The sequence below is a fragment of the Mucor mucedo genome (genome assembly GCF_025094135.1).
Source record: "Mucor mucedo strain NRRL 3635 chromosome Unknown EV154scaffold_113, whole genome shotgun sequence".
In the NCBI taxonomy this organism is placed as follows: domain Eukaryota; kingdom Fungi; phylum Mucoromycota; class Mucoromycetes; order Mucorales; family Mucoraceae; genus Mucor; species Mucor mucedo.
The window spans coordinates 33,579-59,549 of record NW_026252397.1 but is presented as its reverse complement, the minus strand read 5'-3'; the positions used below and the strand labels follow the sequence as shown (position 1 = coordinate 59,549).

Genomic DNA, 25,971 nt, shown 5'->3' with positions numbered 1-25,971 from the left:
CTGGATTCTTGACGCAATTTAATTAGAAGCAGTCTGTCAAATAACGCGAGTAAAAAACTGAGACAGATAATAACTAATTTAAACTTTATCAAACCTGACTATATACTTCAGCTACTTTTTTTTTCCTGGTGAATGCTATATATAATAAGTAGTTACTGTTATATCCAACTTCCCAAAGCTCCATATGAATGTCAGGCTATCACTTTATATTCTTATAATTTACCTGGGACTATTCTCGAAGAAAAGTAGAAACGCAACAGACCGTTACATGTCGAATACGATGCCGGAAACAAAATATGTGTGGCTTCTTGGCTTAAGATGAGAAAAGAAATATGATTCTTGATTCCAGCAAAATTATTTGAATTTAAAGAATGTATACAAATATAATAAAATAGATCCCTTTCGAAAAATACTACACATCTCCACTGTTATGACAATGTCAACTATTAGATTAAGTGCGTCAACCAGTTAAGTTTGTTGACGATTAAGTATTACATTTTATAAAGAAAAAGAAAGGGCGTTGGATTAACATTCAACACACAAATATTTACAACAGATATTCATAAGTAAATCTGGCCCCATTAAATCTTTTCCTTATTTAATTCAGTTACGTTTGGTAGATCAGATTGTAAGAGCAAACTCAAATCGTTTTGAAGAGGCTTTGTCAATGCCAGGGTCAGAGTATGATTCGAAGTGACACGGTTACGTTTGAATTGCTATCCTATGTAGAAAATCGCATTAAGGTATAGGACGGACAAAGATGGGTTAGTAAAAACATCCTTGTCTCATATGTTATCTACCCAAGAGCAAAGAAAATAAATATATAAAAAAGTCTGACAAATTGAAAGTAAACAATTGTTGTATACTCATCGTTGTTTGACTTTAAAACGATGTGGCGAAATAAGCCGTTATTACAGTAAGGAGAAATTGGACGCTGGTACATGATTGTTTGTATTCAAAGTGTAAATATAGAGGATATGGGGAATGTGCATGTTTGAATTTCCAACATGCGATAAGTAAGTGAGAGTGATAACACCCACAAATTACAAAACCAGTTTTTAAACTGATGATATGCACGGTCAACAACTCGAAAGGAGCTATAGTAAAAACTGCATGTCGTACTTATATAAGTTTGACCTGTTTTACTACGAATGTTAAATTATGCACCTTAAGCCATAGAAGTAAAGTAGGAAGGCGTGAGTATTACCCGGAAACCATGCCGAGGTTTCCGCCATGCAAAATTAATTTAATGTGTGTGTCACCCCACATTACAAAAAAGTGCCCTGAGAAATACAGTTGGTTGAATGATTATCTTTAAATTATATAGGCGAGACAATTGACAAAGAAGATTAAAGTATTGATTCTTTCTTGACACACAATAGATTTTCATGCACTCATTTTTTTTGGAAAGATAATCAAATAATAATAATCACATTTTTAGTGAGCCAATGAAAAACGCCATTTTCTTTCTTTTTTTTTTTTTTTTTTCTCCTTTAAGATAGAATCAGCTGCAAGAAGAATATATTTTCCCTTCCTTCTTTTTAGTTTTTTTCTCATCTCTGTACATGACAAAAGCCAAATTACGAGATTCACCAGAAGCGAAACGCTGGCTTATTGTCGGAGCCTATCAAGCTGGGGCAACTGAAAAACATGTTGCTCGCATATCAGGACTTTCGAAAACCGCTGTACGTAACATCATTTTAAATTATCAGCGTACTGGAACACCTTGTATGCCAAAAAAGATACCCAACAAGAGTAAGTTATATATACATATATTTATATATTATGCCTACAGATTTCCATAATGTTTGATAAATGTGTGTCTAGTCAAGCAGAAACTGATTGTTGAATATGACGATAATGGAGAGATAATCGATTCAGATGATGATAACGAAGAAGAAACAGTGCCACCAATACAGCAGAAAAACGAGAGATGTTTAATGAACAGAAGAACGATTATGAAGAAGAATACGATTGCATCCACAAGAAACTTAATAAAGCGATCAAATAACACTAGTATTGTCACGACAAAGGATATAATAAATTATGCAATGGACCAAATGCGAATAACGGATAATAATCATTTGAATATTAGCACACAAAAGCTTGCTGAAAAAAACGGAGAGGTTTGTTTTTTTTTTTTTAAAAAAAAGGCTCGTTTTTTCTTTTTAAGTAAGGCTAAAATAAGCAACACAAATAGTCCCCAAGTACACCAGTACCTTCATGGCATAGTTTAAGTAGTCCACCTCAACAACATTATCAATCATCTTCATCTTCTTGTTCTTCTTTATCGCCACCATCAAGTAGTAGTAAAAAACGTTTAGCACCTCTTTCAAAATTTGATCAGACGATACGTGGATATGAATTATGGACTCATGATGATGACATGCTTTTATTGAATCACGTCCTTCATCACTTACACGGTGGTGGTTGGAATGAACTTGAAGTGAGATTTGATGGAAGACACTCTGCTCGTCTTTGTTATGATAGGTGGAGACATCTAAAGTCCCTGTTATTGAAAGGAATTACTGACAAACCAAACACACCATGGTAACTCTTTATTGTTTTATTTAATAAAAATACAAATAGTCCTTTTTTATTATCATCATTATTTTATTGCATGATTTGTCGAACATGTTTAACAAAAGTAGGTGCAATCTTGGGAATCAGTACAAGGGTAGGAGGTACAATAGTAGACTCATGAGCAACGAGACTGCTACTACTTCCGCCACTAGTAGATTCTTCCTCCTCGCTTTCATAATCTACTTCAGCAATATCATTAAATACACCCATCACCTCCTTGTTATCAGGCAAAAAGTTAAAGATCTCTTCCGAATCAGCCACATCGTTTGTAGACATCAGCTTTTGTCGCTTACGTTCCAAATGTCTTTGTTTTCGGCTATAGTGATATGCACACAAAGCATCAATTTCTTGTTTCAATGCAGGAATTTCTGCACTGGTGATACCCGCTTCTGATGTAATCTGTTCAACATCAATGCGAGTAGGTATACCATGGGAGACAAAACCAAACAAGTTATCAACATAACCCAACAAATTATCAAACAACTTGCTTTGATCTTGAGCATGCACATTATGAACAAATTGATAGAACTCGGATTCATGGCGTTGGACAAGGTCAATGAAAGGTTGTGCAGTATTAGTAGCATCCTCTACATCTAATTTATCAATAATGGCAATCAAGTCATTGATGAAACCAGCAACATGACCAATACTATCACCAATATTAGCAGCCTTATAAACTTGAGCTAAAGGTTCATAAAAGATGGCAAACAAATCCTTGATGATTTCACCTGTGACGCCTTGGAAGACCAAGGACATTAATGACTCTTGCTCCTGTTTACGAGCATACAAGATCCATAACTTGTGCAGGTTTTCAACAAGCGTACGTGCTTCTACTTTACCAGGTTGGTTGGCAAATGCGACGCGCATAATTTGTTGAGGGGTCAAGACAGGTTGAATTGTAGGATTTTTTAACAGTTCCAAGGTCTCTTGAATAGGTGTAGTCTTACCCATGCTAACACCAGCAGGAATATCAGATTGAACAGCATTGGCAACCTTTTCACAAAGTGGCGGGTCATTAATCTTGAGTTGAAGTTCTTCAATATCTTTTTGCATGTCTTTGCTTTGTTCACTCATATTGGACAACATAATTCTAATGATGAGAGGTTAATAAGGGAGCATAAGTAGAAAAAAAAATATTTTTACACACCTTTGGAAAAGACTTTTTCCGCCAAAAGGTTGGGCCAAAAATAAATCCAAAACACCCTTGACCATAGAAAATGGGTTGGATAATTTGAGAATCTGAGCAATGGTACGGTAAGGCATAAGAGAATGAGTACGTTTCAAATTAGCAACATTTTCAACAGATCTATCCGAAGTGACGAACTGTGTATGAAGCACAAATGCGAAACTGTGTTTATATTTTTTTTTTAGTAAACTACATCTAATTATCTATTTATAGACTTACTTAATTCTACCCCATTCAAACGCCTTTCTTAACTCGACGGGTAACTTATCAATTGTTTCAGTGGTCTTGATAACCTCGAAAATTTCAACCAATCCATTAGGCTTCATAATTTGGGTCTTTAACATGTCCAATAAACCATCCAATTCAACAATCTTTTGATCAACTTGTTCACGGAATCTCTTTTCTTCGTCAATACGGTTTTGATCCATTTTCTGGCGCAAGTCCGCATCCTTTTGTTCAAGCAATGACAATTGCATTGGTTCATTCAACAAAAAGTCTCTAAAGATGTCACTGTTTGCAACCACAGGCTCCGCACATAATCTACGAAGGAAAGATCTCAACATGATACGGTCCTTTTCACGATGTAAATGTTGACTTTCTTTGGCTGCATAGGAAGAATCACGCGCCTTTCCGGGAACAGCGGGGATTTCTAAGGTAGGAAATGCCACTTTGAGATCATCTCGGAGTTGACGAAATTGTCCATGACGTCTTGCAACATACACAGTAGGAGCAGGCTCCTCTCCCTCGGCTACAACCAGGTTTGTCTCGACAATAAACTCAGAATGGACATGTTGACGAATGGTACGTACTTCACTGACATCACGTACAGTCACGACATTCAGACGCAAACCATTGAGTCCGATCCATTCCAAATAAGTTTCTTCGCTCTCGAGATGAGTCAAATTTAACTTGGTAACCAAACTTTCCTCGGCTGGGTCTTGCTTGGCCAAATCCAGAACATCAATAGATTCTTCTTTACCTTGAACAGTCTTGATACTGGCAGAAAGAGAAATAATCAATAGCTTTTCTATCTTGTAGAGCAAAACACGTCTTTGAGAATCTCTGGTGGATTTAGGTGTATAATTATCCAGCTTTAATTTACTATACTCGTCCAGAAAAGCTTGTAACTTTGTCCAAAAGTTGTTTTCATTGCCGTTCTTTAAAAGAGGAAACTCCAAGATAAAGTGTTGGGTAAGATACTGCAAAAATGGGTATTCACTACTGGTCTCGGGTGTGGGATGGATAAGACTGGACAATTGAGTGGATTTTTTAATTTGATCGACTTCTTTATCAAGTTGTTGAGAAATAAGCTCTCGCTTGAAATAATGAAGTTGGTGAGGGGTTAACTCCATTTTGTATAGATATGTAAGTTTAATTTTAGAAACAAGAAAAAGAAAGGGATAATAACAAATTTGTTTATGAATATGTATAACGGAGTTTCTACTGAGCTTGGCAAAATGAACACAGCAATGACGCGCGTAATAATTTTTTTTTTGTGTAGCCGTTTATGCGTCTTTTAACCAAGTGGATTTCAACATGTGACTAGCAGATGCTCGTTTTGTCATGTCCATTTCAAGCATCGGTAACAGAAAGTGACTTGCGGCATCAGCGTCTTCTGGTGGCACAAGGAAGGTGTCGTGCAGTACATCCCTTAATCGACGATAACGTAATTTTTTGATGTGTTTGAGTTTACCTGAGCGATCAAAGAAATCGCGCGAATATTCACCACCTGAAATTAAGAGTTTTGGCACTGTGCGCATTAATTCTAATATTTGTGCGAGGTGATCTATTAATAACGAGAAAGGGTATTAATATAGTTGAATATGAACCGTATATCTCTAATAATTACCATCATCCTTATTATATTTTGATCCAGCCCTAGGATCAAATAGGAATTCTCCTGTCAATAATTCAAAGATCTACAATAAAATTAAGATCTTTTTTTTCCCTTCTATAATCAATCATGTACAGTCTATTGTTACCATGCATGCAACACTCCACATATCTGCCTCATTCGTCCATTTAGCTCCCACAATCACTTCTGGACTACGATATTGTCTTGTTTGAATAACATGTGTATATTCTCCATCCATCCAACAGGCGTTACCCAAATCAGCAATCTTAATTACAATAGTATCAAGGTCTTCCTCAGATCCAATAGAGGTGATATCCAAAATAGAAGAAGGTATCACCTTGGCTTCTTTTGGTGTAGACCAATTTGTTGAAATCTTTAGGTTTCCCAGTTTATCCTCTACTTCCTCTACATCGTCTAATGTCTTCTTCTTCATCTTTTTCTTGAGTCGTTTCTTTTTGGATTTCGACATACTCTCAACATCCATTCCTTCATGCCAAGAAGTTGTTGAAGATCTTCTTCTTTCTATATTAGGAGTGGTCGGTGTCATTGAATTAGGAGAAGGTAATTGATGCTCTCTTTCCTTGATTTCCTTTAAAATATCTGCTGTATCCGTTTTCAAATATGCTTCGATATTTGGAATCCAAACGAGAACATTTTCTGGTTTCAAATCCGTATGAACAATGCCACATTCTCGATGCAAATAATCCAATCCTTCCAGCACCTGTTTTGCGATACGTTTCACAATATTTTGTGGAATCCCTTTGTAATTATACCGCTTCATCAAGGTTAATAGACTTTCACCCAGCACTTCAAACGTCATGCATGCATGCTTTCCGTTGGGCCCTTGATGCCAAAAATGGTTTAGTAACTGTGCTACATGCTGCCATCCTTTGGATTCCGCATTCGTCTTTTTCACACATTCAAGTAGCTTGATTTCTTCCAAGGCACTGTCCGTGTATCGATTTGCTGCTTTGACAATCTTTAATGCAACATGAGAATCGTTTCTATTTAGGAATTAGGACATGTCCAGGAGTTGTCAAGGCATCGAGCATGTACTTACAAGGTATCCAATGCAAGCCAGACTGTAGAGAAGTGTCCCCATCCCAACTTTCGCAAGACAATGTATCTACCATTGTCAAAGCGATCGCCAATGTTCACGGGATGATATCCTCCCTTTTTGTAATCTTCTAAATCCTCTTCTACATCTGAGTGAATAGACTCTAAGTCGGAATAATCGCTCGCTGAATCGTCTTCTTTCGGCATCAGTGATAAAAAAGAAGAAGAGAAAGAGACAAAGACGGGTTTAAAAAAAATTAAAAAGCTTGGTCAGAAAAACAATGGGAGATTTTTATCAAGTCACGCTTCCAATGTAAAACAGCACACGATAACAATGTGAGAGTTGCACCATAGTTGTATGATTTTCTGTCAAAAAAAAAAAAAAGGAGTCATTGACCACACAAGGATATGAATTATGGTCCAACTCCAAGCATATATTCCATAATAAGCACATGATTTGCTAACCTTATAAATAATGCACTGTTTTCTTTTTGTCATTTCTTTTCTTTTATCATCAAACACTTTTTTCTTTCTAAATTAAATAACTAAATATGGGCGCCTCTCATTCAACTGATAAAGACGACAAAAAATATTGCCTTGTAGATTACGGCACTTGGACACCACTTGGCTTGTACGAAGAGAATGACGAATGTGATTTAAAGCTCGTACGAGAATTAATTTCAGCAAAAAGATTAGCTCCTTTCTACAAAGGTAATCACTTTTATTAAAGTTAGCTTAATATTTTTGGTTGATAAACTCTTTTATGAAAAACAGGATTATCCAGTCCTACACAGCAATGCTTTCACAATGAGATCATCACAAAGGATACCCGAAAACTTGTAAAGCCAAAAGATTACACTGCATTTATAAAGAAACATGAAAAAACGGTTTTTGATAACATTTACTTTAATTCTGTTGAATGTCCACTATGTTTTCTGGTAACTTGAACAGGTCCAACTTTATTTTTTTGAGTTGGGAAAATTAATCGCCTTATGTTTTTCCCGCATAGTTTTATCCCGGTAATATCAATTACGCTCGCTGCTGCGATCAACCTATCTGCACCGAATGTTTTGTGCAGCTTAAAAAAGCGCCTGCTGATTCTACCAAGCAGATGGCTTGTCCTTACTGCATGACACTGGACTTTGGGATTATCTATCAGAAACCTGAAGCCGTAACTGAAAAGGTATTTTGTACACACAAAAAGTTTAAGCGGAGAAATCAATATTTCATTTACCCGCCTACTCACCTACTTTAGAATATCCAAATCATTTCAACAACATCGGGCCATTGTCAAAAGAAACTGACAAAAAGAAAGACAATTGAATCGGATAATCCTGATGTAGTACTTATTGGTATGGCAACCCCTCTTTTTTTTTTCTTCTTTATGCGCTCAACTATATATTAAAACCGGCTTGTTTTTTTTTCTTGTGCACAATATCATTTAGATCATGTGAGAAAGCAAGATATGAATGAAAAAGATTTATTGATTAGAGCTAATTCATTACATACTTGGTTTCAATCAAGGTCTGTCTCGCCGTCACTTGACAGGCACCTGAGCTCACTTCGAGTAGAAACCATGAGTTTACAAGATATCATGGTCATTGATTCTATCCGTCAATCTCTCATTGATAAGGAACAATCTCGCTTAAATATATAATAAAAAGGGTAATTGTATTATCCCACAACTATACATTTATATCAGTAAACAATTGCAGGAAATTAAATTACACAGAATTATTTTAGATTTCCCAGGATCTTTTTAAGATTACACTTTTAGCTAATGAAAGCGTATACAATATATTTCTTATAATAATGTGATAATAATGTGATAATGAGCGTAATTTATCTTAGGAAAATCAAAAAATCTGATGGCTGTAATGTGTAATTCGATACGAATTAAATTTTTAATATTCACTGCCATCAATGCCATTTTCTCGCTATGAAAAATGAGGCAAACCTGAGGAGTTCAACAAATATAATACATAAAGACAAAAGTTGGCTCATACCGAGAGTTCGATAGTACTGTCTGGAAAGCACTACCTTATTAAAAGAGAAACCGTGCTTACAGGATGAGGGTTGATAGGCGTACAACTTACAACATCGAATGCAATGCTTTTCAGTAGGCTTTTATGTGTATTTATGTATTTATTCTTTTATTCTATGTTAGATCACTCCAACCAAACCACTTTGTCTCAATCAAGTTGATAAATTAGCCACCGTTTTGAGTGTATCAGTGGTAAATAAAATTCGAAAATTTACGATCAACGAGACTGGGTTGCTGTTGTACACAATAGTGTTGCTTATGAAGAAGAATAGTTTTACCGTTGTGATATATTCAATAAAGAAAAAAGAGTATGCACACATACAATTTTATGGTAGCTCCTACGTGCGATCAGAGGCTCATGACCACCAGAATAATTGGGCATGAAACATCCGTAAATAAAGTAACCATACAAAGATAACCCGAGAAATATCAATGACGATCAATAAATGACCAATTATTGTAATGTTTTGTTTTCAGAAAAACAAAAGGATCATTGGCATAGATGCTGTACCACACGATTTTATTTACATTTTGCAATGCACGTCTTTTGTGATCAGATCCTTGACAGCAGGTATAATTACAAGATGGCCCAATACAAGCACACTTAGAATGGCAATGACGATCTTGTACACTTGATAAAACAAGAATCCTGCATATAAATTCTCTAACACTGGAGGAAGAAAAAATAGGTTACTAAAAAAAAATCGAATAACAATGAAGCAATACATACCAAGATCGTATATAACTGGCGAAGACTCTCGTCCTTTGATGTGAGACACACCAGTGTATACTGCAGAGACATCGAGAATATACGATAAAGTATTATCCTTTGTTTTACATGCTTTAATAATGTCCAATTTAAAATCAGCAGGCGTCTAAAATAAAAGTTTAGGCAACAGAGGGAGATAAAGATAAATGGAATCTTACAATAGCTGGATAAGATATTCTAATTTCATAGTTAGATCCATCCTTTAAGTCATCAAGCTGGAATTGTTGTGATGAACCTCGATTCATAGCTGATTGAGGTATTAGACTTTGTCGAGTTTGGGTATAAGGTGGCGTCAACGAAACCCGGTGGATTTCGCCATCGCAAAGGCCTTGCGTATTGTCTAATCTCGCTTCCAATATTAACTTTTCTGTATTAGCAAGACTCGTTCCAACACATGCTGCGATCAAGATTAAACAAAAAAAAAACTTCATTTAGAACTGAAGTAAATTTAAAACAAACAACTATTAAAGTAGCATAATCCCAACATTACGACTACGCGCACCCTGGCTGTCCCTAAGATCTGACTTTTAAATAAAAAAAATCCATACGTCATAACTTTTTTTTTTATTGGAAGGTTGGGTTGGACTGAGAAAATGAGGTACCAAAATAGACAGACTGGTTTAGAGCTTCAGTTTGAACCTTACGCAACTTTGTTTTATGGGGACGTTGAACTGGCATAGAGGGTGGGTTGATGCTGTACATTGAGGAGCCTTCACCAACATCTGTCGCGACCTTTAAAAAATATAAAAAGAAAATCAGTAAACTCAGTTAATGAATTGAAAATAAAAGAGTGTCAGTGGTAAAGTATAAATACCTGATTAACAATTTTATAAGTAGCACGTCGTTTGTTATTCTAAAAAATGTAGTTAATATCAATACACCTAGTTTTTGTTTTGTTTCGTTTTTTATTGTACTTACAGGTGGATTTAGAGTGACATTGTTGACACCAGCAATATTAACTTCTTCGTCCCGACTTATGTTGTTGACAGTTATTGCTGCGGGTCCCTCATCCTGTATCTCTTGAGTTCCTCTACCGACTCCTAAACACCTTAGCTGCAATAATTTCTAAAAGTAAAACAAAGGTTAATTGTCTTTTTGAGAAAGAATCGTATTTAGTTTTTACTGACGTCCACTTGTACTAAAGCTTTCAGAACGTATCTGTTTAAGCTTGTCTGTGTCTTTCCTGTTATTTGTAGATCATTTTTGATCCGCAGTAAAAGTTCATATAAGCTCGTTTCAACTGCACTCTCCTCTTGATTATAACAAATTATAGCCTCAGCGATGTCCCAGTCCTTGGCAGCAGTTCGGGAAAAGTAATTAATAGACATCTTTTTGGAATAGAGAAAAGCAAATAATTTGAAATTTTTTGAGAGATGGCGCACATAAATAAGCCGAGATGACATCACTCCCAGTTGACGCGCAATTTTGACAAGACTGCGACAGTTTTGGGGGCACTAGTGGTAGTTGTTGATCGTTCTTCACTGATGGTTGGTGAATTGTTCGTAGTAAATGGGAGCTCTTCTGCGTCCGTTAATCGATCGTTATCGTCCTCTGAAACGTCCATCATGGATCCATTATCCGATAATACCGTAATAGAGTTGGATGGGCGAAGAACCCGAGCCTCCTCGGTAATTGAGTTGACAGCGGTATTACTGGGTTCGTTACCAGTTGCTGTAACGTTGTCGTCAGTATTAATGGTTGGCACGAGATTTGTTAAAATTTTATCAATGCTGGGTACAAAAGGTTGTTCCTCGTTACGAACTCGTTTCTTTGAGGATGCAATTGAGTTACCATGAGAGCGGGGACAGTGGCGAGCAAGGTGTCCGCGTCTATCGCATAGATAACATGTCTTGCTAATGGTTGGGATTTCTTGACAGTCCTTACGGGTATGACCCATTTGTTTACAATATACGCAATGTGACTCCATTTTAGCCCATTTTCCAAGACAAAAGGACTGATTGCCCAAATCAATTTTATACGTCAGTTTATCCCAGGCTCTAGGGTTAGTCGGGTCGATTGATCTATCCAAAAAGATAGCACCATTGCCACAGAAAGCTGTGTTGGATTCGTCGTCTAGGTAAATGGTAACGTCTCTCACATTACCATATCGAGAGAAATTATCGACCAAAGTGGCGTGAAGGTCGGCTACTGGCAGAAAAGGTAATTTGGAAAGGTGGACCTTCAAAATGATGTTATCCTGAGGGACAGCAGGAGTGGCATAAAATTTTCTATCTTGCCCTACAAGAATAGGAGTGGTAACGGCATCGTCTACAGCTGATTGGTCATTCAAAATGACTTCGATAATTTTGCACTGACTGTCATCTGTGGCATGGGTACCGAGACAGGTACCAAAGGGGAAACGCACATTACGTGCTTTTTGAAATGCAGGTAAGAGATTCAAAAATTCTTTGTCAATAAAGTAAAACACGGCATGTTTATAACTACTGTTACGATGAATAGCTGGTTTTTGATCTTTAAGGTCAGTAATGGGTTTGAAGATGGTGTCTCCAAGAGAGTCGGTAATTCGATATTTCGAATTGGGATTGTTTCGGTATGCTCGAGGTGGTAAGGCTTGTGCAGCCACATCTCGAAAAGAGCGTGTTAGTGTCTTTAGAGGGCCATGATTATGGTTCTCAAGAGATGTTGAGGGTACCGTCATGTTTTTAAAGCGAAAGAAAGACGAGTTGACGCGCGATTTACTTATGTACCCGAATTTTTGAGCGGTTTTTAAAAGTAGTGGGCTGCTTTGCTTTTGATTTTTAGGCAGAGGGAAGGGGCGCGTTTAATATTAACTTTTTTTTTGTTATCTTTGTATAGTAAAATTAGAATTGGAAGGAATGTTCTATACGAGAGAGAAACCAGTGATTGAAGCTGTTTAATTCTTCCAGCTCAGTTTTGGTCAAAGTATATTGCTGGCGTTTAAGTTTATGAATGTTAGAAAGCAGAGTGTCAAAATCTGTTGAAGAATTGCTTGGAGCGGTGAGAGGAGCTTGTTCAGTTGGAGTAAGAAGAGCTGAGCTATCAGGCGAGTTCTGGGGAATGGTTGAGAAAGTGGGGTCGAAAGAAACTATTCGATTTAAGGTTAGTAAAAAAAAAATGAAGCCGTAAAGAATTAAATAGTATTTATGTTTACCTTCAAATACAGACAACCAAGACATATTACACTTCAACAAATACATGTGTTTGCATGCGATATTGCTAAAGCGGAAGTCAGGGCAGCTGCAAATAATTATTTGTAGATTGTCCAACACAACATCTTATTTACATCAGAAGTCGAGAAAGAAGAAACAACATAACCACTTCTACCAGCAGAATCAATTCTCGCAGTTTCGATGCCATACAGTGTTCTTTACTGCATTCCAATAGTATTTAATTTGGCTTAAGATATCAGATTCTTTTTTTTTTATTATAGAATATCTCTTTATATATCCATAAAAATATGACACTTCAAAAAAAAAACAAGAGGGAAACAGGCTATAGATTTTTGATGGGTAAAGCAACCATGGAGCTTCTAAACCGGTTTTTGAAGCTGATGACTACATTTATTCCCGCGTTAGATCAAACGCCATCTAATTTTTAGGTCTTTTGGATGAGCCTTTGGTCCCCAAATAAACTTAAATGTCCAATAAAAACTTTACATATGCCACTTACTCTCGGTCAACCTCTCACTTAATTTGTAAGAGTTTTCGATTCTCTTTATTTCAAGCCGAAAATCACCCACTTAATCTGTAAGATATTTCGATTTTCAGTCAAATTTACAGTCTCATGTTTACTTTAACCTACAATTATATGATACCATTGGTAAGAACCTGGAAGCTTAAGACAGAGAGTTTTTTTCTTCTTCTACAAACAAAAATTAAATATAAATTAAAACCTAAAACCTGAAATTGATCCCGATAGTAATACATCCACAAACAACTCTTTTAGAGCCATGTAAAACATACACATCAAATTAAATTCATAACCCTGGTTCCCATCATCATAAGGTAAAGAAATTATTATTATCAACTTGTCGTCGAAACCCCATATTATACAAAAATGACGTCTCTAACAACATTTGATTTGATATATTATTATTTTTTAACTTATAAAAGGGCTTTTTCGACTTTTTCTTTCTTTATTTCTTTGTTCACCAAAAGAAAGGAATAAAGAGGACGGAAGTATCGTAAAAATAAGCAAGTATAAATGATACTTAATCTATTTTATTTAATTTTGTAGACAAAATACATGTCAAAATGTGGTTGTTTACTTTTGAGCTGATCGTGCTGACCTTTGCACCCTAAAATAAATCAGTGATCAAAAATTGAAAAATATCGCAAACAAATTAGAGCGGAAATAACGATCTTTTTTTTAAAAATATCGCGATTGGCGATATCGATCAAATTTTCTAAAATATCGCGATTGGCAATATCGACCAAATTTTCTAAAATATCGCGATTGACAATATCGATCCTTAAATCAAAAACAAAATATCGTTGAATGGGGTAAAAAAAATGGGGTAACACCGCAAAATTTTTTTCCGGTAGAAGTATAATTTGGACCGCGAAAAAATTAGACCAGAGGTCGAGGTACATAATTTTGTACCTGAACCAGCGGTCGCGGTAATTATTTTGTACCTGGACCAGAGGTCGCGGTCCATTTTTGCATAAAAACCGACCGCTACTTCCAGTTTCTGGCGAATGAAAACATCATAACCTTATTATTTAATGAGTTCACCCTCTGTCACAGTTGAACACCCCCATAAACCCAAGTTGCGTAGGGTTTGAACTGAAGCTTTAATCCAGTTTTTCCACTTCGGCAAGAACAGAAAAAAAAACTTACCGGACATTCTAACCTTACGATGATTTGTTCCTTAAAGAAGTGTGGACTTTTAAGCTTGACAAGACACATGATGGTCACAAGGAGGCTTTCTTTAATATAGTTCAGTATACCCTCACAGCCTTCCATCTTGTTTACAAGTTACCTTCGAAGGCTGCAGAGGGGATGGACGAGTCCCGTTCTTCTCTGCGAAACATCTCCTGGATTTTCTGAAGAATCAGCAAATTGAGCCCTTTCATCAAAGACGTCAATATATCACATCACGAAAGGGCACACTTCGTTGAGAACATCATACCTTCATTGTTAGCACTTGGAAAAGCACTAGATTTTATTGAGTTTAAATGGTAAAAAAAAAAAAAAAAAAAAAAAAAAAAAAGCATACAAAGAGAAAAATGTACTAAACTATGCTTCTTTTTAGGCGTGAGTCAGAGTTCTTATCATCAAAAGTGCTCAACCTCAAAGATAGTGACTATGATCTTCGCTCAATACCAGGGAAATATATTGATGCCCCGGGAACCTTGACCACTCATAACAACATGGAATTAATCATTGTAGAGGCATCAAGGTAATACATTTATTGCATTATCTAAAATAAACAAGTTCTTACCCATTTATTTAGTGGACAATTCAAGGAAAATGTCGCACATTCAATTGAAGACACACTCAAGATACTAGAATGTGGAATTGCATCGTTACGAAAAGAGGCCGCTCATTACAACGACGCCTCGTTGTCAACATTCAAGAGTCTTAAGGTTTATGGGGTACAAGTCATCAAATCCCAAGTCACTCTATCAGCAATTTCCTTGGATGATGAGTCACATTGGAAATGCATTGAATTAAGGAGTGCCAAATTGCCAACAGGTTGGAGTGATAGAATCGGTCTGATTCAATATCTAGAACTTCTAGCGACCCTATACGTATGTTTATAAGAAATGTGTGTTAAAATGTTTTTTGTGGGACTCACCTATTTTATTGTTTTTTTCAGGATTCCTGTTTCGAAAATCAAATGATACAAAAGCAACTCATCAAGGAAAACATCAGTTTGATTTCTTTTGGCGGCCCCTCTGCTGGATCAGTCATTAGAGACAATTAACACCCCTCCTTCTCGTATTTGTTTTCTCTTCTTCCTTGTACATATCACTAAGTGGCACTGAATAAATACCCTGCATCTAGCATTTATATAAAAAATTAAGATTAAACAAATTTAACTTTACGGACACACGTCCACTGTATCATGTTAAAAAAGTGTTTTGATTGAGGTTCACAGTGTGTTCCAAATTAAGTTCCAATTTTGTTGTAGTTACTTAGAGGGGAAAAAAAGGGAAATTATTATTTATTACAAAAAAGGAGATAAAGCACAGCTCTGAGAGCATTTATCAAATTCTCTAACTATGTCTCACCAACATCAGAAATTTACCTCTCCATAGTGGTGGGGTCTTGAGAACACCCTTTTAAACAGGTATCTCTAAAAGATTTAATTTGAGTGTGACACAAAAAATCCATACAAAAGTAGCACATATTAAATAAATCCACCGATGGCATTGTCAAAATATTTAAAGCCAGAGGCACTCTATCTGCCTTAAGTTACCACATGTGTTGACAGATACAAGGGATAAAATGCTAAAATGATTAGTCCCTCAATTCTTCAAAAAATTAAATAAGAAGGGATTCTTAGACAATCCAAAAGCTAGAAAAATTGTAGATTTTCATGAGTAAGCTATCGTGTTCATGTAAACATCATTATTTAATCTACTATGATAAACATGCAAAATTTCAGAAACTTTTATATCATGACATATCGTTATGAGTGTCCGAAACAGAAACATGGTACCGTGTTAGCTATGACAGAAAAGTGATTGAACAGCTACCATATAGACTTCAACTTGATTTTCCCGCACACCTGACCCATACATTTGGAATTTCTAAAGATTTTGGTAAGCTGTTGAGAGCTAGTGCTCAAACTCTTTTCGACCTAGCAAGAACAGTCGTGTATCTACTTTAAAAACATTTTTTAAAGAAATGAAAGATGCAGGGTATTTATTTAGTGTCACTTGGTGACATGTAAAATGAAGAAAATATATATAAAAAAAAATACGAGAAGGAGGGGTGTTAATTGTCTTTAATGACTGATCCTACAGAAGGGCCGCCAAAAGAAATCAAACCGATGTTTTCCTTCATTAATTGCTTTTGTATTATTTGATTTTCAAAACAAGCATCCTGAAAAAAAAACAATAAAATAAGTGAGTCCCACAAAAAAACTTTTAACACACATTTCTTATAAACATACGTAAAGGGTCGCTAGAAGTTCTAGATATTGAATTAGACCGATTCGATCACTCCAACCTGTTGGCAATTGGGCACTCCTTATTTCAATGCATTTCCAATGTGACTCATCATCCAAGGAAATTGCTGATAGAGTGAATTGGGATTTGATGACTTGTACCCCATAAACCTTAAGACTCTTGAATGTTGACAACGAGGCGTCGTTGTAATGAGCGGCCTCTTTTCGTAACGATGCAATTCCACATTCTAGTATCTTGAGTGTGTCTTCAATTGAATGTGCGACATTTTCCTTGAATTGTCCACTAAATAAATGGGTAAGAACTTGTATATTTTAGATAATGCAATAAATGTGTTACCTTGACGCTTCTACAATGATCAATTCCATGTTGTTGTGAGTGGTTAAGGTTCCTAGGGCATCAATATATTTCCCTGGTATCGAGCGAAGATCATAATCACTATCTTTGAGGTTGAGCACTTTTCATGATAAGAACTCTGACTCACACTTAAAAAGAAGCATAGTTTAGTACATTTTACTCTTTGTATGCTTTTTTTTTTTTTTTTTTTTTTTTTTTGCAAACCTCAGGACAACCAGGACATGATGTGGAAACTTCCCCTATAACCTGCTGTTCAGACAACTCAATCATCTTGTTGTACATAAGGATGCTGTTGGAGCATCCTCCAGCCGAGAGACTACTCTATATGAGGGTTTAGAAAATGTAGCACACAACTGTTTATAATCGTACCTTCTCGGTTCCTACAGCCCAGTCCTTATAGAACTCTGCAATCTTCCCAGCAGAGCCAGCAAAGATGTTTCTAAGCTTAATGAAAAGATCACAGAGACTGAAATGCACTGCTCCTGATGGTTTGATAGGCGACAAAGGAAACATTCCTACCTCTACCAAAGCAATAGGCAATGTCTTGCACAAGGAGCAGTACGCAAATACTTCGTTTTCTTTGATTCCTTTAACCAACTTTGCATAAGTATGACGAATATTGAATGAAGACTTCACTTACCCGAAACAAAAAAGAAATTGATCTTCACCATTTTGATAAAGTCATGAGAACACTCACAAGAATTACTAAAGCCGGGACCAGCACCCATCTTGTTGGGCATGCCGCCATTACTACTCAAAAAAGCCAGGTAATTTTTTGGCAAGTACTTCATCAAGTCTTTCCAAGCAGCAAAAAGCTTTCCTTTTTTCAACCGATACTCGTTCTGCTTAGCGGCAGCTTCTTCTTTGTCTGCAGCGTCCACCAGCTCTTGTCGCATACTATTCAGCATTGCGACGTGTTCATGGGTCAAACCCACTTCTGATCTATTTTTCTTTCCTGTGGGTATTTTAACTATAGAGGGTTTACGTTTGGTACGTGTAGGTGCTTTACGTTTAATAAGTGCCATTTTAAGTGTACTGTAAAAAAAATGAGAGAAAGAGCTCAAACCTCAAAGTGTGCCCGGGAAGCAACAGAAATATGTTTGTGACGACTTAATTTTTCGTGTGAAAAAACGGTTTGTTTGACACGGAAAAATAAAAGATAAAAAAACAGGAAGAGTAAGATTGATATTGCTTGTAGGCTTTTTTATTCTTATTAAAAGTGCATCCCTTTTCCATCTCTGAAAGAAAGGGGGGTATTAATAGTTACTTAAAGCGTGGGTAAAATTATGGGCTAGTTTGTGTTCACTTGGTATTATTGGCTGTATTCACTATCAGTGTAGCCGATCTATTATTCGAAACGGGTCTCTTAGGGACAGCCATTTTTCTTAGGACAGCCAGGGTGCGCGTAGTCGTAATGTTGAGATTATGATACTTTTATAGACATCAAGAGGTCAATATAACTGAACAACTTGGAATATATACACATTGTTACTGGCAAGTTTCAGTAAAAGTAATAGAAGAAAATAAAAATAGAGGTTTAAGATAAAAGTTCTTAAAAAGTGAGCACCAGACTATATAGTTGTCAACTGAAAAAAAAAAGATAAAATATATTTATATAATAGGGTAATTTATACGACGAAATCAGATGAAAGTGGTATTCGAAGGAGTATAGTTAAATACGTAATGGAATAGCTACAATGCTGATTTTACAGAAGGAAATTACAAGCAATTATAATAAATACAAAATCACAAAGACTTAAAGTATTAAGACTTATTCAGATTAAGGTAAAGAACAAACTAATGATTTTATTAAATAATTTTATGGTCCTTTTATAAGAAAAGGACCAAAAAGCAGTCAAAAAAATAAAAAAAAACTTAGGTCAGAACGACAAAAAGTGCCGTGTAACAACATTTATTACAACCAACATAGTTTAAACCAGTATATGTGTTTTACAGCCTACTTTCAGCTTCTGGTTTGGTCTTTACCTTAATATTTCTGCGTAAGATCATGATCAAAGGAGCTCAAAGGCGAAAGAGTGATGATAGAATAGTCAAAATAAGTATAAATCGTTTAATATACATTTATTCGTAATTGTTACATTGTTTTTGATTGCATATCCTTGTTCCCAGGTCTACAGAACATCCAAATCACAGATCTTACGTTGTGACTACGTGCACTTTGGCTGTCCCTAAGGAAAATTTGGCTGTCCCTAAGAAAAGCGTGTTCGAAATGGGATCTTCTATTGGAATATCTAGTAACCCTAATGAGTTGGAACTTCGATATCTGGATGCGTTAAAACACCATGAAAGTAGCATCACCATGGCAATGCGATATAAGAACACTGTCAATCAAGAATTCTCTCGCTTCAGCGACATAAGGAAAGGTATGCTGACTATATCTATCACAGCCTGTTTAATAATTAACGACCTTCGATCTTTTATGGATCAGATGATTTCATCTTTGGGGGAGGGGGTTCTCAAAGCAGACCACTCATTCAAAATTATTGATCGTATGTATGGGGAAAAATGAATGGCATTACTGTGTCTGGTGTACTGTAGACTATGTGCAACGAGTACAAAGAATTTAGGGCTCAGGTGCTGGTACCTACAAACGCTGACAGTCATCTCAAGCCGGTATATGATAGTTCGATTCAAAGCTACAGTGTTGTTGTCCTTATTTTTTTTTTGTTTTTTTTTTATAGTGACGCTGATATTATCCAATAAGTTCAGCACAATAAAATATTATATCATTTGTGGCGTTATTCAGGTATCCAGTTATGTTGTCGGCCTCGTTTTTTTTTTTTTTTTTTTTTTTTTTTTTTTTTTGATAAAAGACAGTTTCAGGGATTGAAGTTGGTAGTGTCATATTATCTTGAACCAGCTCAACAATTTAACGAACAATAAAGTTGCAAAACCCCCATAAATGATTGATACTTGTACTCTTTGCTTGTACTTGAATTACTCTTTCCGTTGAATTCATCAACTTGTCAAATTTAACAACTGTTCTCGTTCTTGATATGTTTGTAATACGGTCTAAATGACCATTTGCAATGATCATTTCCACAAATTCATTAACAAACAAAAAAATCTACAAAAAATCCCATCTTTTTATATAAACGGGTTCAGTCGCCTCAATGAATAAAAAAAAAACTAACATTGTTAAACTGGTGATACGTCTGTCGCTTAAAACTAAATTATTGGCAAATGCAAACCGTGAATTGCTTATTTGGTTTAAAAAGTAGCAGCTATTGTAGTTTGATGACGACAAATTATTCACATGTAACATTTTTTTGGCCTGTAAAAGTGGGTTGTTATATCCTGTAATCACAAAACATTCAATGATGCCATTTGTTTTGCACGGAAAAACCCTTAACCTTTTTTTTAGACCCATATTTACGAATTTAGAAGGCTCACACTATCTTCAGTACTTGAATCGTTGCACATTTTGAACCTACAGCAATCAATCGCTCGTTGTAAACTTATGCATCTGACGTTACAAAAGCTAGGGATTTATCTTTATTTTTAATACCAAAGTGTTCTTCAATAACTTAGCATTGCTTTGACATCTCGTAAATTGTAAAATATAGCTTCCCTTATAAACAAGCGAGCATTCAGGGTCTGAACATATATGAGTCTACATGGTGGTAATTAAAATGTGTATTTACCTTTTCTTTTCTTTTAAGGTGTTCGCCAGGGAGACGAAATAAATCCTGGATTAGCCCCGAGTAAAACCTCGGCGAGAAAGTACAAGTATTAGTCCCAGATCAAGTAAAAATGGTATTTCTATTAAGATGTCATTTTATCCACAAAAGGAAGCATTACTATTCCCGGTAAATTTTCCACAGCCCAGGCCTATAGGCAAAATTTCGAATTTCTTATTGACACTAAATGATTGATTTTTAAGTTAATCTAAGATTGATTCTAAATATGCGCAATAAGAAAATCAAAACGCAGCATTGATTTGAGATAAAAATCCCCAAAGCTCTTTATAATCAGCAGCATTTGAATCAATCGTTCAAGTTATTTTTTCTTTGTCCGATATCCAATTAAAATTTGCATAAACATATGTACGTCTTTATCGTGTCCAGCCTTGATACTCCAGCCATTTTCTTAAAACAAATTCATGGAATACCAAGCTTATGAGTTTATGTAAACAAATTAAACTTAGGCAAATATTTTTTATTCATTCAAATGGAGCACTCAGTGACAAAAATTTGTGACCTTTATTTAACTACACCGCACTAAGGGAAGGGTCGAGGTTTCAATTTATAGCAGCAGGCGAAGGAGAACTGCGTCTCTTTTTTTTAAAACACGTAAAAAAAAAATGTCATCAAGAGCTCTGAGAAGACTTCGAAAGGATCAAGTTCCTGATATTGTCAACAAGGCTGAAAGCGAACAGGAGGAAGAGGAAGAAGAAGAAGAAGAAGAGTATGTTCAAAAGAAGCCCTTTAACCCTTTTGATTTGGTAAATTCCCTTGTCTTTTTTTTAAAAGCACTGTCCTCATATTTCCTTTTTAGTTGATTGGTGACGATGATCAAGAGGAAGAAGAGGATGAGGATGAGGAAGAAGAAATTATTCCTGAACCTGTTGTTGTAAAACCTGTTGTGGAAAAGGTGGGTGTGCAAAACTAAAAAAAAATACAGTGGCTGCATGCTCATGGTTACCTGTTTAGACATCTTCCAAGAAGAATAAGAAAATAAGAAGAAGAATAACAACAATAAGACTAGTTCTCCCTCCAAAAAGAAGGATACCGAGGATATCAGCATGAGGGAATTAGACAAAGTCCTGAAAGAGATAAACAAAAAGTAGGGCTTCATTTCACAGACACACACAAAAAAAAAGAGGCAACTAAAGAGTAGATACTTTTTATAGGACGCCTAAAGCCAATAAGGATAACAAGGATGCCAACACCGAAGAGCGTCGACAATTATTATCTGTCAACTACCGATTTTTGGACGCAGAGGCAGAAATGAAACGATTATTTGGATCTCACGTTGTAAATAGTGAAAACCGTGCCACACAAGGTCGTGTATTGAAAAAATCAAAGTTTGCCTCTCCTAAGAGTGATTGGGCGCCTTACAAACGAGATGGATTATCTATGGAAAGTGTAGAGACAAAAGATGGCATTACGTATTATGCATTTCGTCATTCCGAACAGTATCAGGATACACAACTAGAGTTTTTGAATGCAATTGCTACACACAACCCCGAAGCCTTGTTGTTTTTGACAAGAAAACATCCTTACCATGTTGACAGTTTGCTTCAGCTTTCTGAAATCGCAAAGCAAAGTGGAGATTGGACAGCTGCAGGTGATTTTATCGAAAGAGCATTGTATGCCTGTGAAAGAGCTCTTCATCCTCAATTCTCTCTCAGTACCGGTACTGCCAGATTATCTTATAAAAGATCCGAAAACAGATCATTCTTTTTAGCAATCTTCCGTCAAATTCAATTCTTGACACGTCGTGGATGTTGGAAAACTGCATCTGAATTCAACAAATTACTGTTTAGTCTGGATCCTGTTTCTGACCCATTGGGTGCTCTTTTATCATTAGATTATCATGCCCTTTCTGCCAAGGATTATGATTATGTTGTTAAGATGCATAAGGAATGGAAGACAGACGGTAAACTGTATCCTGTGGATCTAGCCAATATGCCCAATTTTGCTTATTCTGCTGCTTACGCTAAATTCAAAATTGCGGAAAAGGCCAAATCTACACAAGAAGAGAGTGGAAAGATGATTCAAGAAGCCATCAAAAAATATCCTCTTGTTTACTGTCGCTTACTCGAAAAATTAGGTGAACCTGAAGTACCACAAAGTCATACCTTGACTCAATTTATTCCCAATGCATATATGGATATCATGCAATTATCTTATATTGAGCGCACCCACGAAATGTGGAAGGAACCTGAAGTGCTCGAATGGCTCAAGATAAACGGTGATCTTTGCTTGGATTATACGGTATCACATCCTAACGTAATTCAACAAAAGTTATTGTGTGAACAAAAGAACGAGATTCCTCTCAGTGTGTGTCGTTACATTGTCTTGATTGATATTCAAAAGCTGATGTCTTACTTGCCATCCAGTGTGACAAGTCAGAGTTATCAAATGTATGATCCTTTACCTCCCGTTGATTCTGAGACAATGTATGATATCAATGAACGTATGCGTACCCGTGGTCCAGGAGGGGCTGGTATTCCTGATGGGTTAAGAAATATGTTACAAGGTATCTTGGGACGTAATGTACCATTGCCTGATATGACACGGGAAGATATACAACGCATGATTAGCGAGCTGGAAAGAGCTCGTGAAGAGAGACGGGATCAAGTTCCTGGTGCTTTCCCCGGTGCTGAAGATGATTATGCGGGGGATTATGATGATGTGCAAGGTGATTACCCTGATCTCTTACAACATGAAGAGGAAGAGGAAGAGGAAGAAGAGGACAACCACGAACTCAATCATATTGAAAATGAAATGTAAGCATGGAATTTTATTTTTTCGAAGTATGTTATTCACTTTTGAAAATAGGTTACAAAACTCCGGAATGACTGCAGAAGAAATGATGGAGATTATGCACGCTGTTGGTGACGAAGATTTAGAAGTCCAACGAGCATTAGCTGAAGCTTTCGAAAGAAACCACCATAATTAATAAACCCTTAATGTATTTTTATAAAAATTGAATGGAACGGTAACCAGATACATGTGTACATACATCTTTTTTTGGCTCGCGCAGATAAAGTCGTAGATTATACTTCTTTAAAGTAAAACCTTCGAATGCTACAGTATGAACATTCCAAGGGTTGGTCAGTTGTTGTGTTAAACTCACTGAAACGGAACTGTTTATCTTTTTGTATTGAGTGCGTTTTATTATAATATATAAGAAATTACACATTAAACTACATTGTGGTATTGCAAACTTCGATTCCTCTGTGTGTAAGCATTTTTAGGTATGAAAACTTAAATTACCCTTCGTTCGATTCGGTTCCATTGTTTCTTCCTCTAGAGGAAGTACTAGAGGCAGATGATGGAGGGGGATTTCTAATGTATCCGATACCCAGAAAAGATGATGGCATGGTCGAATTACCAGCAGCACTACCCGCTTGAGGTTGCATGACATGTTCTTGATCCGAGTTGGACGATAAACCAAGAGCATTGGCAGACCCCTCTAATGATGCTACAACGGCCGAACTTGACGGTGCACTAGAAGAAGAGGCGATGGCAGTGGGTTCTCTTTGTTCATGTCCATTTTGTGATGTTTCGTCTGTATTTTCTGTTTTTAAAACGGTTGTATTAAAACTACCACAATGGCCACATTTATGATAGAAGAAATGATATTTGGCTGGTGTCTTTTTCTCGCAATCGTTGCAGAAAATATGAGAAATATATTTTTCATATTCTGCAGGCATGGGTTGACGCTCCAAATCCTTATCGAGACGGTTGAAATATTCAGACATGTCGCCTAATGACTTGAGACAAGTGGGACACTGATAAGACGTTTGGATATAATCGGTATAGCAATGTTTATGGATACAATGACCACATGGCTAACACACGAGTTAAAAAAACTTAATCTTTTATAGCGCGTATAAACAAATAATAGACTTACCATAAAAATAACAGTGGCCGTACTGGTAAACATATACTCTCCACAAATAGGACAATCACTCTCCAAATTTCTCTCGATACATTTATGTTCCTTCATCGAAATATGCAAACAGATATTACATTTTTTACAGTGGAAGAAATCTCCACCGAGTCCTTTACCTTGTCTACAAATCCCACAATCATCACAATGATAGATCGATTTCTTTGGGTCGTCGTCCCAGAATTTACACTTGTCACAGTAATAACGAGCAAGTTCTTCACCGCATTCTTGACATGATTTTCCAGCAGGTTGTAAAGTTAAACAAAGCATACACAGCATGTTTTTCGTTTCATTTCTTGCAGAGAAAAATAGATTAAAAATACGAACGGAGTATGTTGTTAGTTGCAGCTTACCTGACAACGGTATGATCTTCAGCGTCATCATGACAGAAACGACAAGTAATGATCTTTTGACAACAGTTGGCTTGCAATTTACATTTACGTTGATAATGTTTACAGCCAAGAATATTTTCTTTCTCATTCTACAATGTCTGGGAATTTAGCATAGCAAAGAAAAAAGTTTTTTTTTTTTTTATTTGACCCTTACGTTAAAAGATTTAGTATGGCCATTGTCTACAGGATCTTTACTGGTAATGTTAGCTGGTTGAGGCAGTGTAGTACCATGAGACATAAGATACTATTCTTGAGTTTAGTCATCGCTCTTCTTGATACTTTTTTCCGCACAAACCTGTATTTGTTTTGCTTTTTCTCTTGGAGTCAAGTCAACGTTTTGTTGAATGAATTTAATCTTTCTTCGAAGTTCAGTCTCATCAATTGTCTTTTGTTCAGTTACTCTTGACTGAGCAGGCGCAGTTGACACCGCAGCAGCTGTAGGCTGTTCCTCGGCGTCTTGCCATTCGTCCTCGTCGTCGTCACGAACACGAACCTCAGTCTCGTAATCAACCTCACTGTCTGAAGGCTGATTATTCAATTGGGGTAAACTCATTTTTTATAAAAGAAGTAAAGAGATGTTTTTTTAGACAAAACAGCATATATTTTTATTTTAATTATTTGAATGCTGAGATGTGATACATCGACTCCCTATTTTATTATAGTGTGTACTTTTTAAGACTTTTTTTTTTTTTTTTCGTTTTCATTAATATTAAAAAATAGAAGGAAGGCTAGCAATCAAGACCTTTCTTCCAACCAACAACCACGGGCTTCAACGAAACAATACAACTACATAGTCTGCTCAGAACTCCCCCTTATCCTTTTCGTGAGGATAATAGGCTTACCCATCCAAACTTTCAGAGAAAAGCAAACAACAAGCAAGACATACAAAGTAGGCACATCTTAACTTATCATCCACCCCTCACCTACCGGAATAAACAAGCAAACTTTCTTATACGTACACTAGAGA

The 25,971-nt window shown here is 36.2% G+C and overlaps 10 protein-coding genes across 10 annotated transcripts; 4 read left to right on the top strand and 6 right to left on the bottom strand.

The window, feature by feature from the left end:
• The first annotated feature begins 1,480 nt into the window (after positions 1 to 1,480).
• On the top strand, positions 1,481 to 2,612 carry EV154DRAFT_522076 (uncharacterized protein). Its single transcript, XM_051602954.1, has 3 exons — positions 1,481 to 1,755; positions 1,828 to 2,126; positions 2,201 to 2,612. The coding sequence occupies exons 1-3, from the start codon at positions 1,566 to 1,568 to the stop codon at positions 2,552 to 2,554; spliced, it is 843 nt and encodes a 280-aa protein (XP_051453586.1). The 5' UTR covers positions 1,481 to 1,565; the 3' UTR covers positions 2,555 to 2,612.
• EV154DRAFT_522072 (uncharacterized protein) lies at positions 2,613 to 5,134 on the bottom strand (the record flags this gene model as incomplete). Its single annotated transcript, XM_051602953.1, has 3 exons — positions 3,989 to 5,134; positions 3,731 to 3,931; positions 2,613 to 3,673 (listed from the first exon to the last, which is right to left on the bottom strand). Exons 1-3 carry the CDS (start codon positions 5,119 to 5,121, stop codon positions 2,614 to 2,616), a joined length of 2,394 nt encoding a protein of 797 aa, XP_051453585.1. The 5' UTR covers positions 5,122 to 5,134.
• EV154DRAFT_449796 (kinase-like domain-containing protein) lies at positions 5,135 to 7,200 on the bottom strand. Its single transcript, XM_051597191.1, has 4 exons — positions 6,685 to 7,200; positions 5,752 to 6,628; positions 5,619 to 5,688; positions 5,135 to 5,555 (listed from the first exon to the last, which is right to left on the bottom strand). The coding sequence occupies exons 1-4, from the start codon at positions 6,885 to 6,887 to the stop codon at positions 5,275 to 5,277; spliced, it is 1,431 nt and encodes a 476-aa protein (XP_051453584.1). The 5' UTR covers positions 6,888 to 7,200; the 3' UTR covers positions 5,135 to 5,274.
• On the top strand, positions 7,051 to 8,440 carry EV154DRAFT_26521 (uncharacterized protein). Its single transcript, XM_051594675.1, has 5 exons — positions 7,051 to 7,391; positions 7,455 to 7,618; positions 7,690 to 7,863; positions 7,936 to 8,345; positions 8,424 to 8,440. The coding sequence occupies exons 1-4, from the start codon at positions 7,232 to 7,234 to the stop codon at positions 8,083 to 8,085; spliced, it is 648 nt and encodes a 215-aa protein (XP_051453583.1). The 5' UTR covers positions 7,051 to 7,231; the 3' UTR covers positions 8,086 to 8,345; positions 8,424 to 8,440.
• Positions 8,441 to 8,823: 383 nt separating this feature from the next.
• On the bottom strand, positions 8,824 to 10,027 carry EV154DRAFT_470822 (uncharacterized protein). The gene is made up of 3 exons (XM_051597860.1): positions 9,652 to 10,027; positions 9,455 to 9,599; positions 8,824 to 9,394 (listed from the first exon to the last, which is right to left on the bottom strand). Exons 1-3 carry the CDS (start codon positions 9,922 to 9,924, stop codon positions 9,249 to 9,251), a joined length of 564 nt encoding a protein of 187 aa, XP_051453582.1. The 5' UTR covers positions 9,925 to 10,027; the 3' UTR covers positions 8,824 to 9,248.
• Positions 10,028 to 11,231: 1,204 nt separating this feature from the next.
• Positions 11,232 to 11,714, bottom strand: EV154DRAFT_397001 (uncharacterized protein; the record flags this gene model as incomplete). The annotated part of the gene is made up of 1 exon (XM_051595204.1): positions 11,232 to 11,714. A coding segment is annotated over one exon (483 nt), but the record flags the coding sequence as incomplete, so codon positions are not given.
• A 2,843-nt stretch (positions 11,715 to 14,557) lies between these two features.
• On the top strand, positions 14,558 to 15,240 carry EV154DRAFT_427889 (uncharacterized protein; the record flags this gene model as incomplete). The annotated part of the gene is made up of 3 exons (XM_051596383.1): positions 14,558 to 14,655; positions 14,730 to 14,876; positions 14,931 to 15,240. Coding segments are annotated over 3 exons (555 nt in total), but the record flags the coding sequence as incomplete, so codon positions are not given.
• A 1,346-nt stretch (positions 15,241 to 16,586) lies between these two features.
• Positions 16,587 to 17,072, bottom strand: EV154DRAFT_427863 (uncharacterized protein; the record flags this gene model as incomplete). Its single annotated transcript, XM_051596379.1, has 2 exons — positions 16,587 to 16,896; positions 16,951 to 17,072. Coding segments are annotated over 2 exons (432 nt in total), but the record flags the coding sequence as incomplete, so codon positions are not given.
• Positions 17,073 to 21,292: 4,220 nt separating this feature from the next.
• Positions 21,293 to 23,616, top strand: EV154DRAFT_567860 (transcriptional repressor TCF25-domain-containing protein; the record flags this gene model as incomplete). Its single annotated transcript, XM_051606045.1, has 5 exons — positions 21,293 to 21,433; positions 21,487 to 21,582; positions 21,671 to 21,774; positions 21,842 to 23,443; positions 23,496 to 23,616. 5 exons carry the CDS (start codon positions 21,293 to 21,295, stop codon positions 23,614 to 23,616), a joined length of 2,064 nt encoding a protein of 687 aa, XP_051453578.1.
• Positions 23,617 to 23,804: 188 nt separating this feature from the next.
• EV154DRAFT_26437 (zinc-ribbon-domain-containing protein) lies at positions 23,805 to 25,717 on the bottom strand. Its single transcript, XM_051594672.1, has 4 exons — positions 25,159 to 25,717; positions 24,966 to 25,093; positions 24,574 to 24,907; positions 23,805 to 24,511 (listed from the first exon to the last, which is right to left on the bottom strand). The coding sequence occupies exons 1-4, from the start codon at positions 25,240 to 25,242 to the stop codon at positions 23,930 to 23,932; spliced, it is 1,128 nt and encodes a 375-aa protein (XP_051453577.1). The 5' UTR covers positions 25,243 to 25,717; the 3' UTR covers positions 23,805 to 23,929.
• Between the last annotated feature and the right edge of the window lie 254 nt (positions 25,718 to 25,971).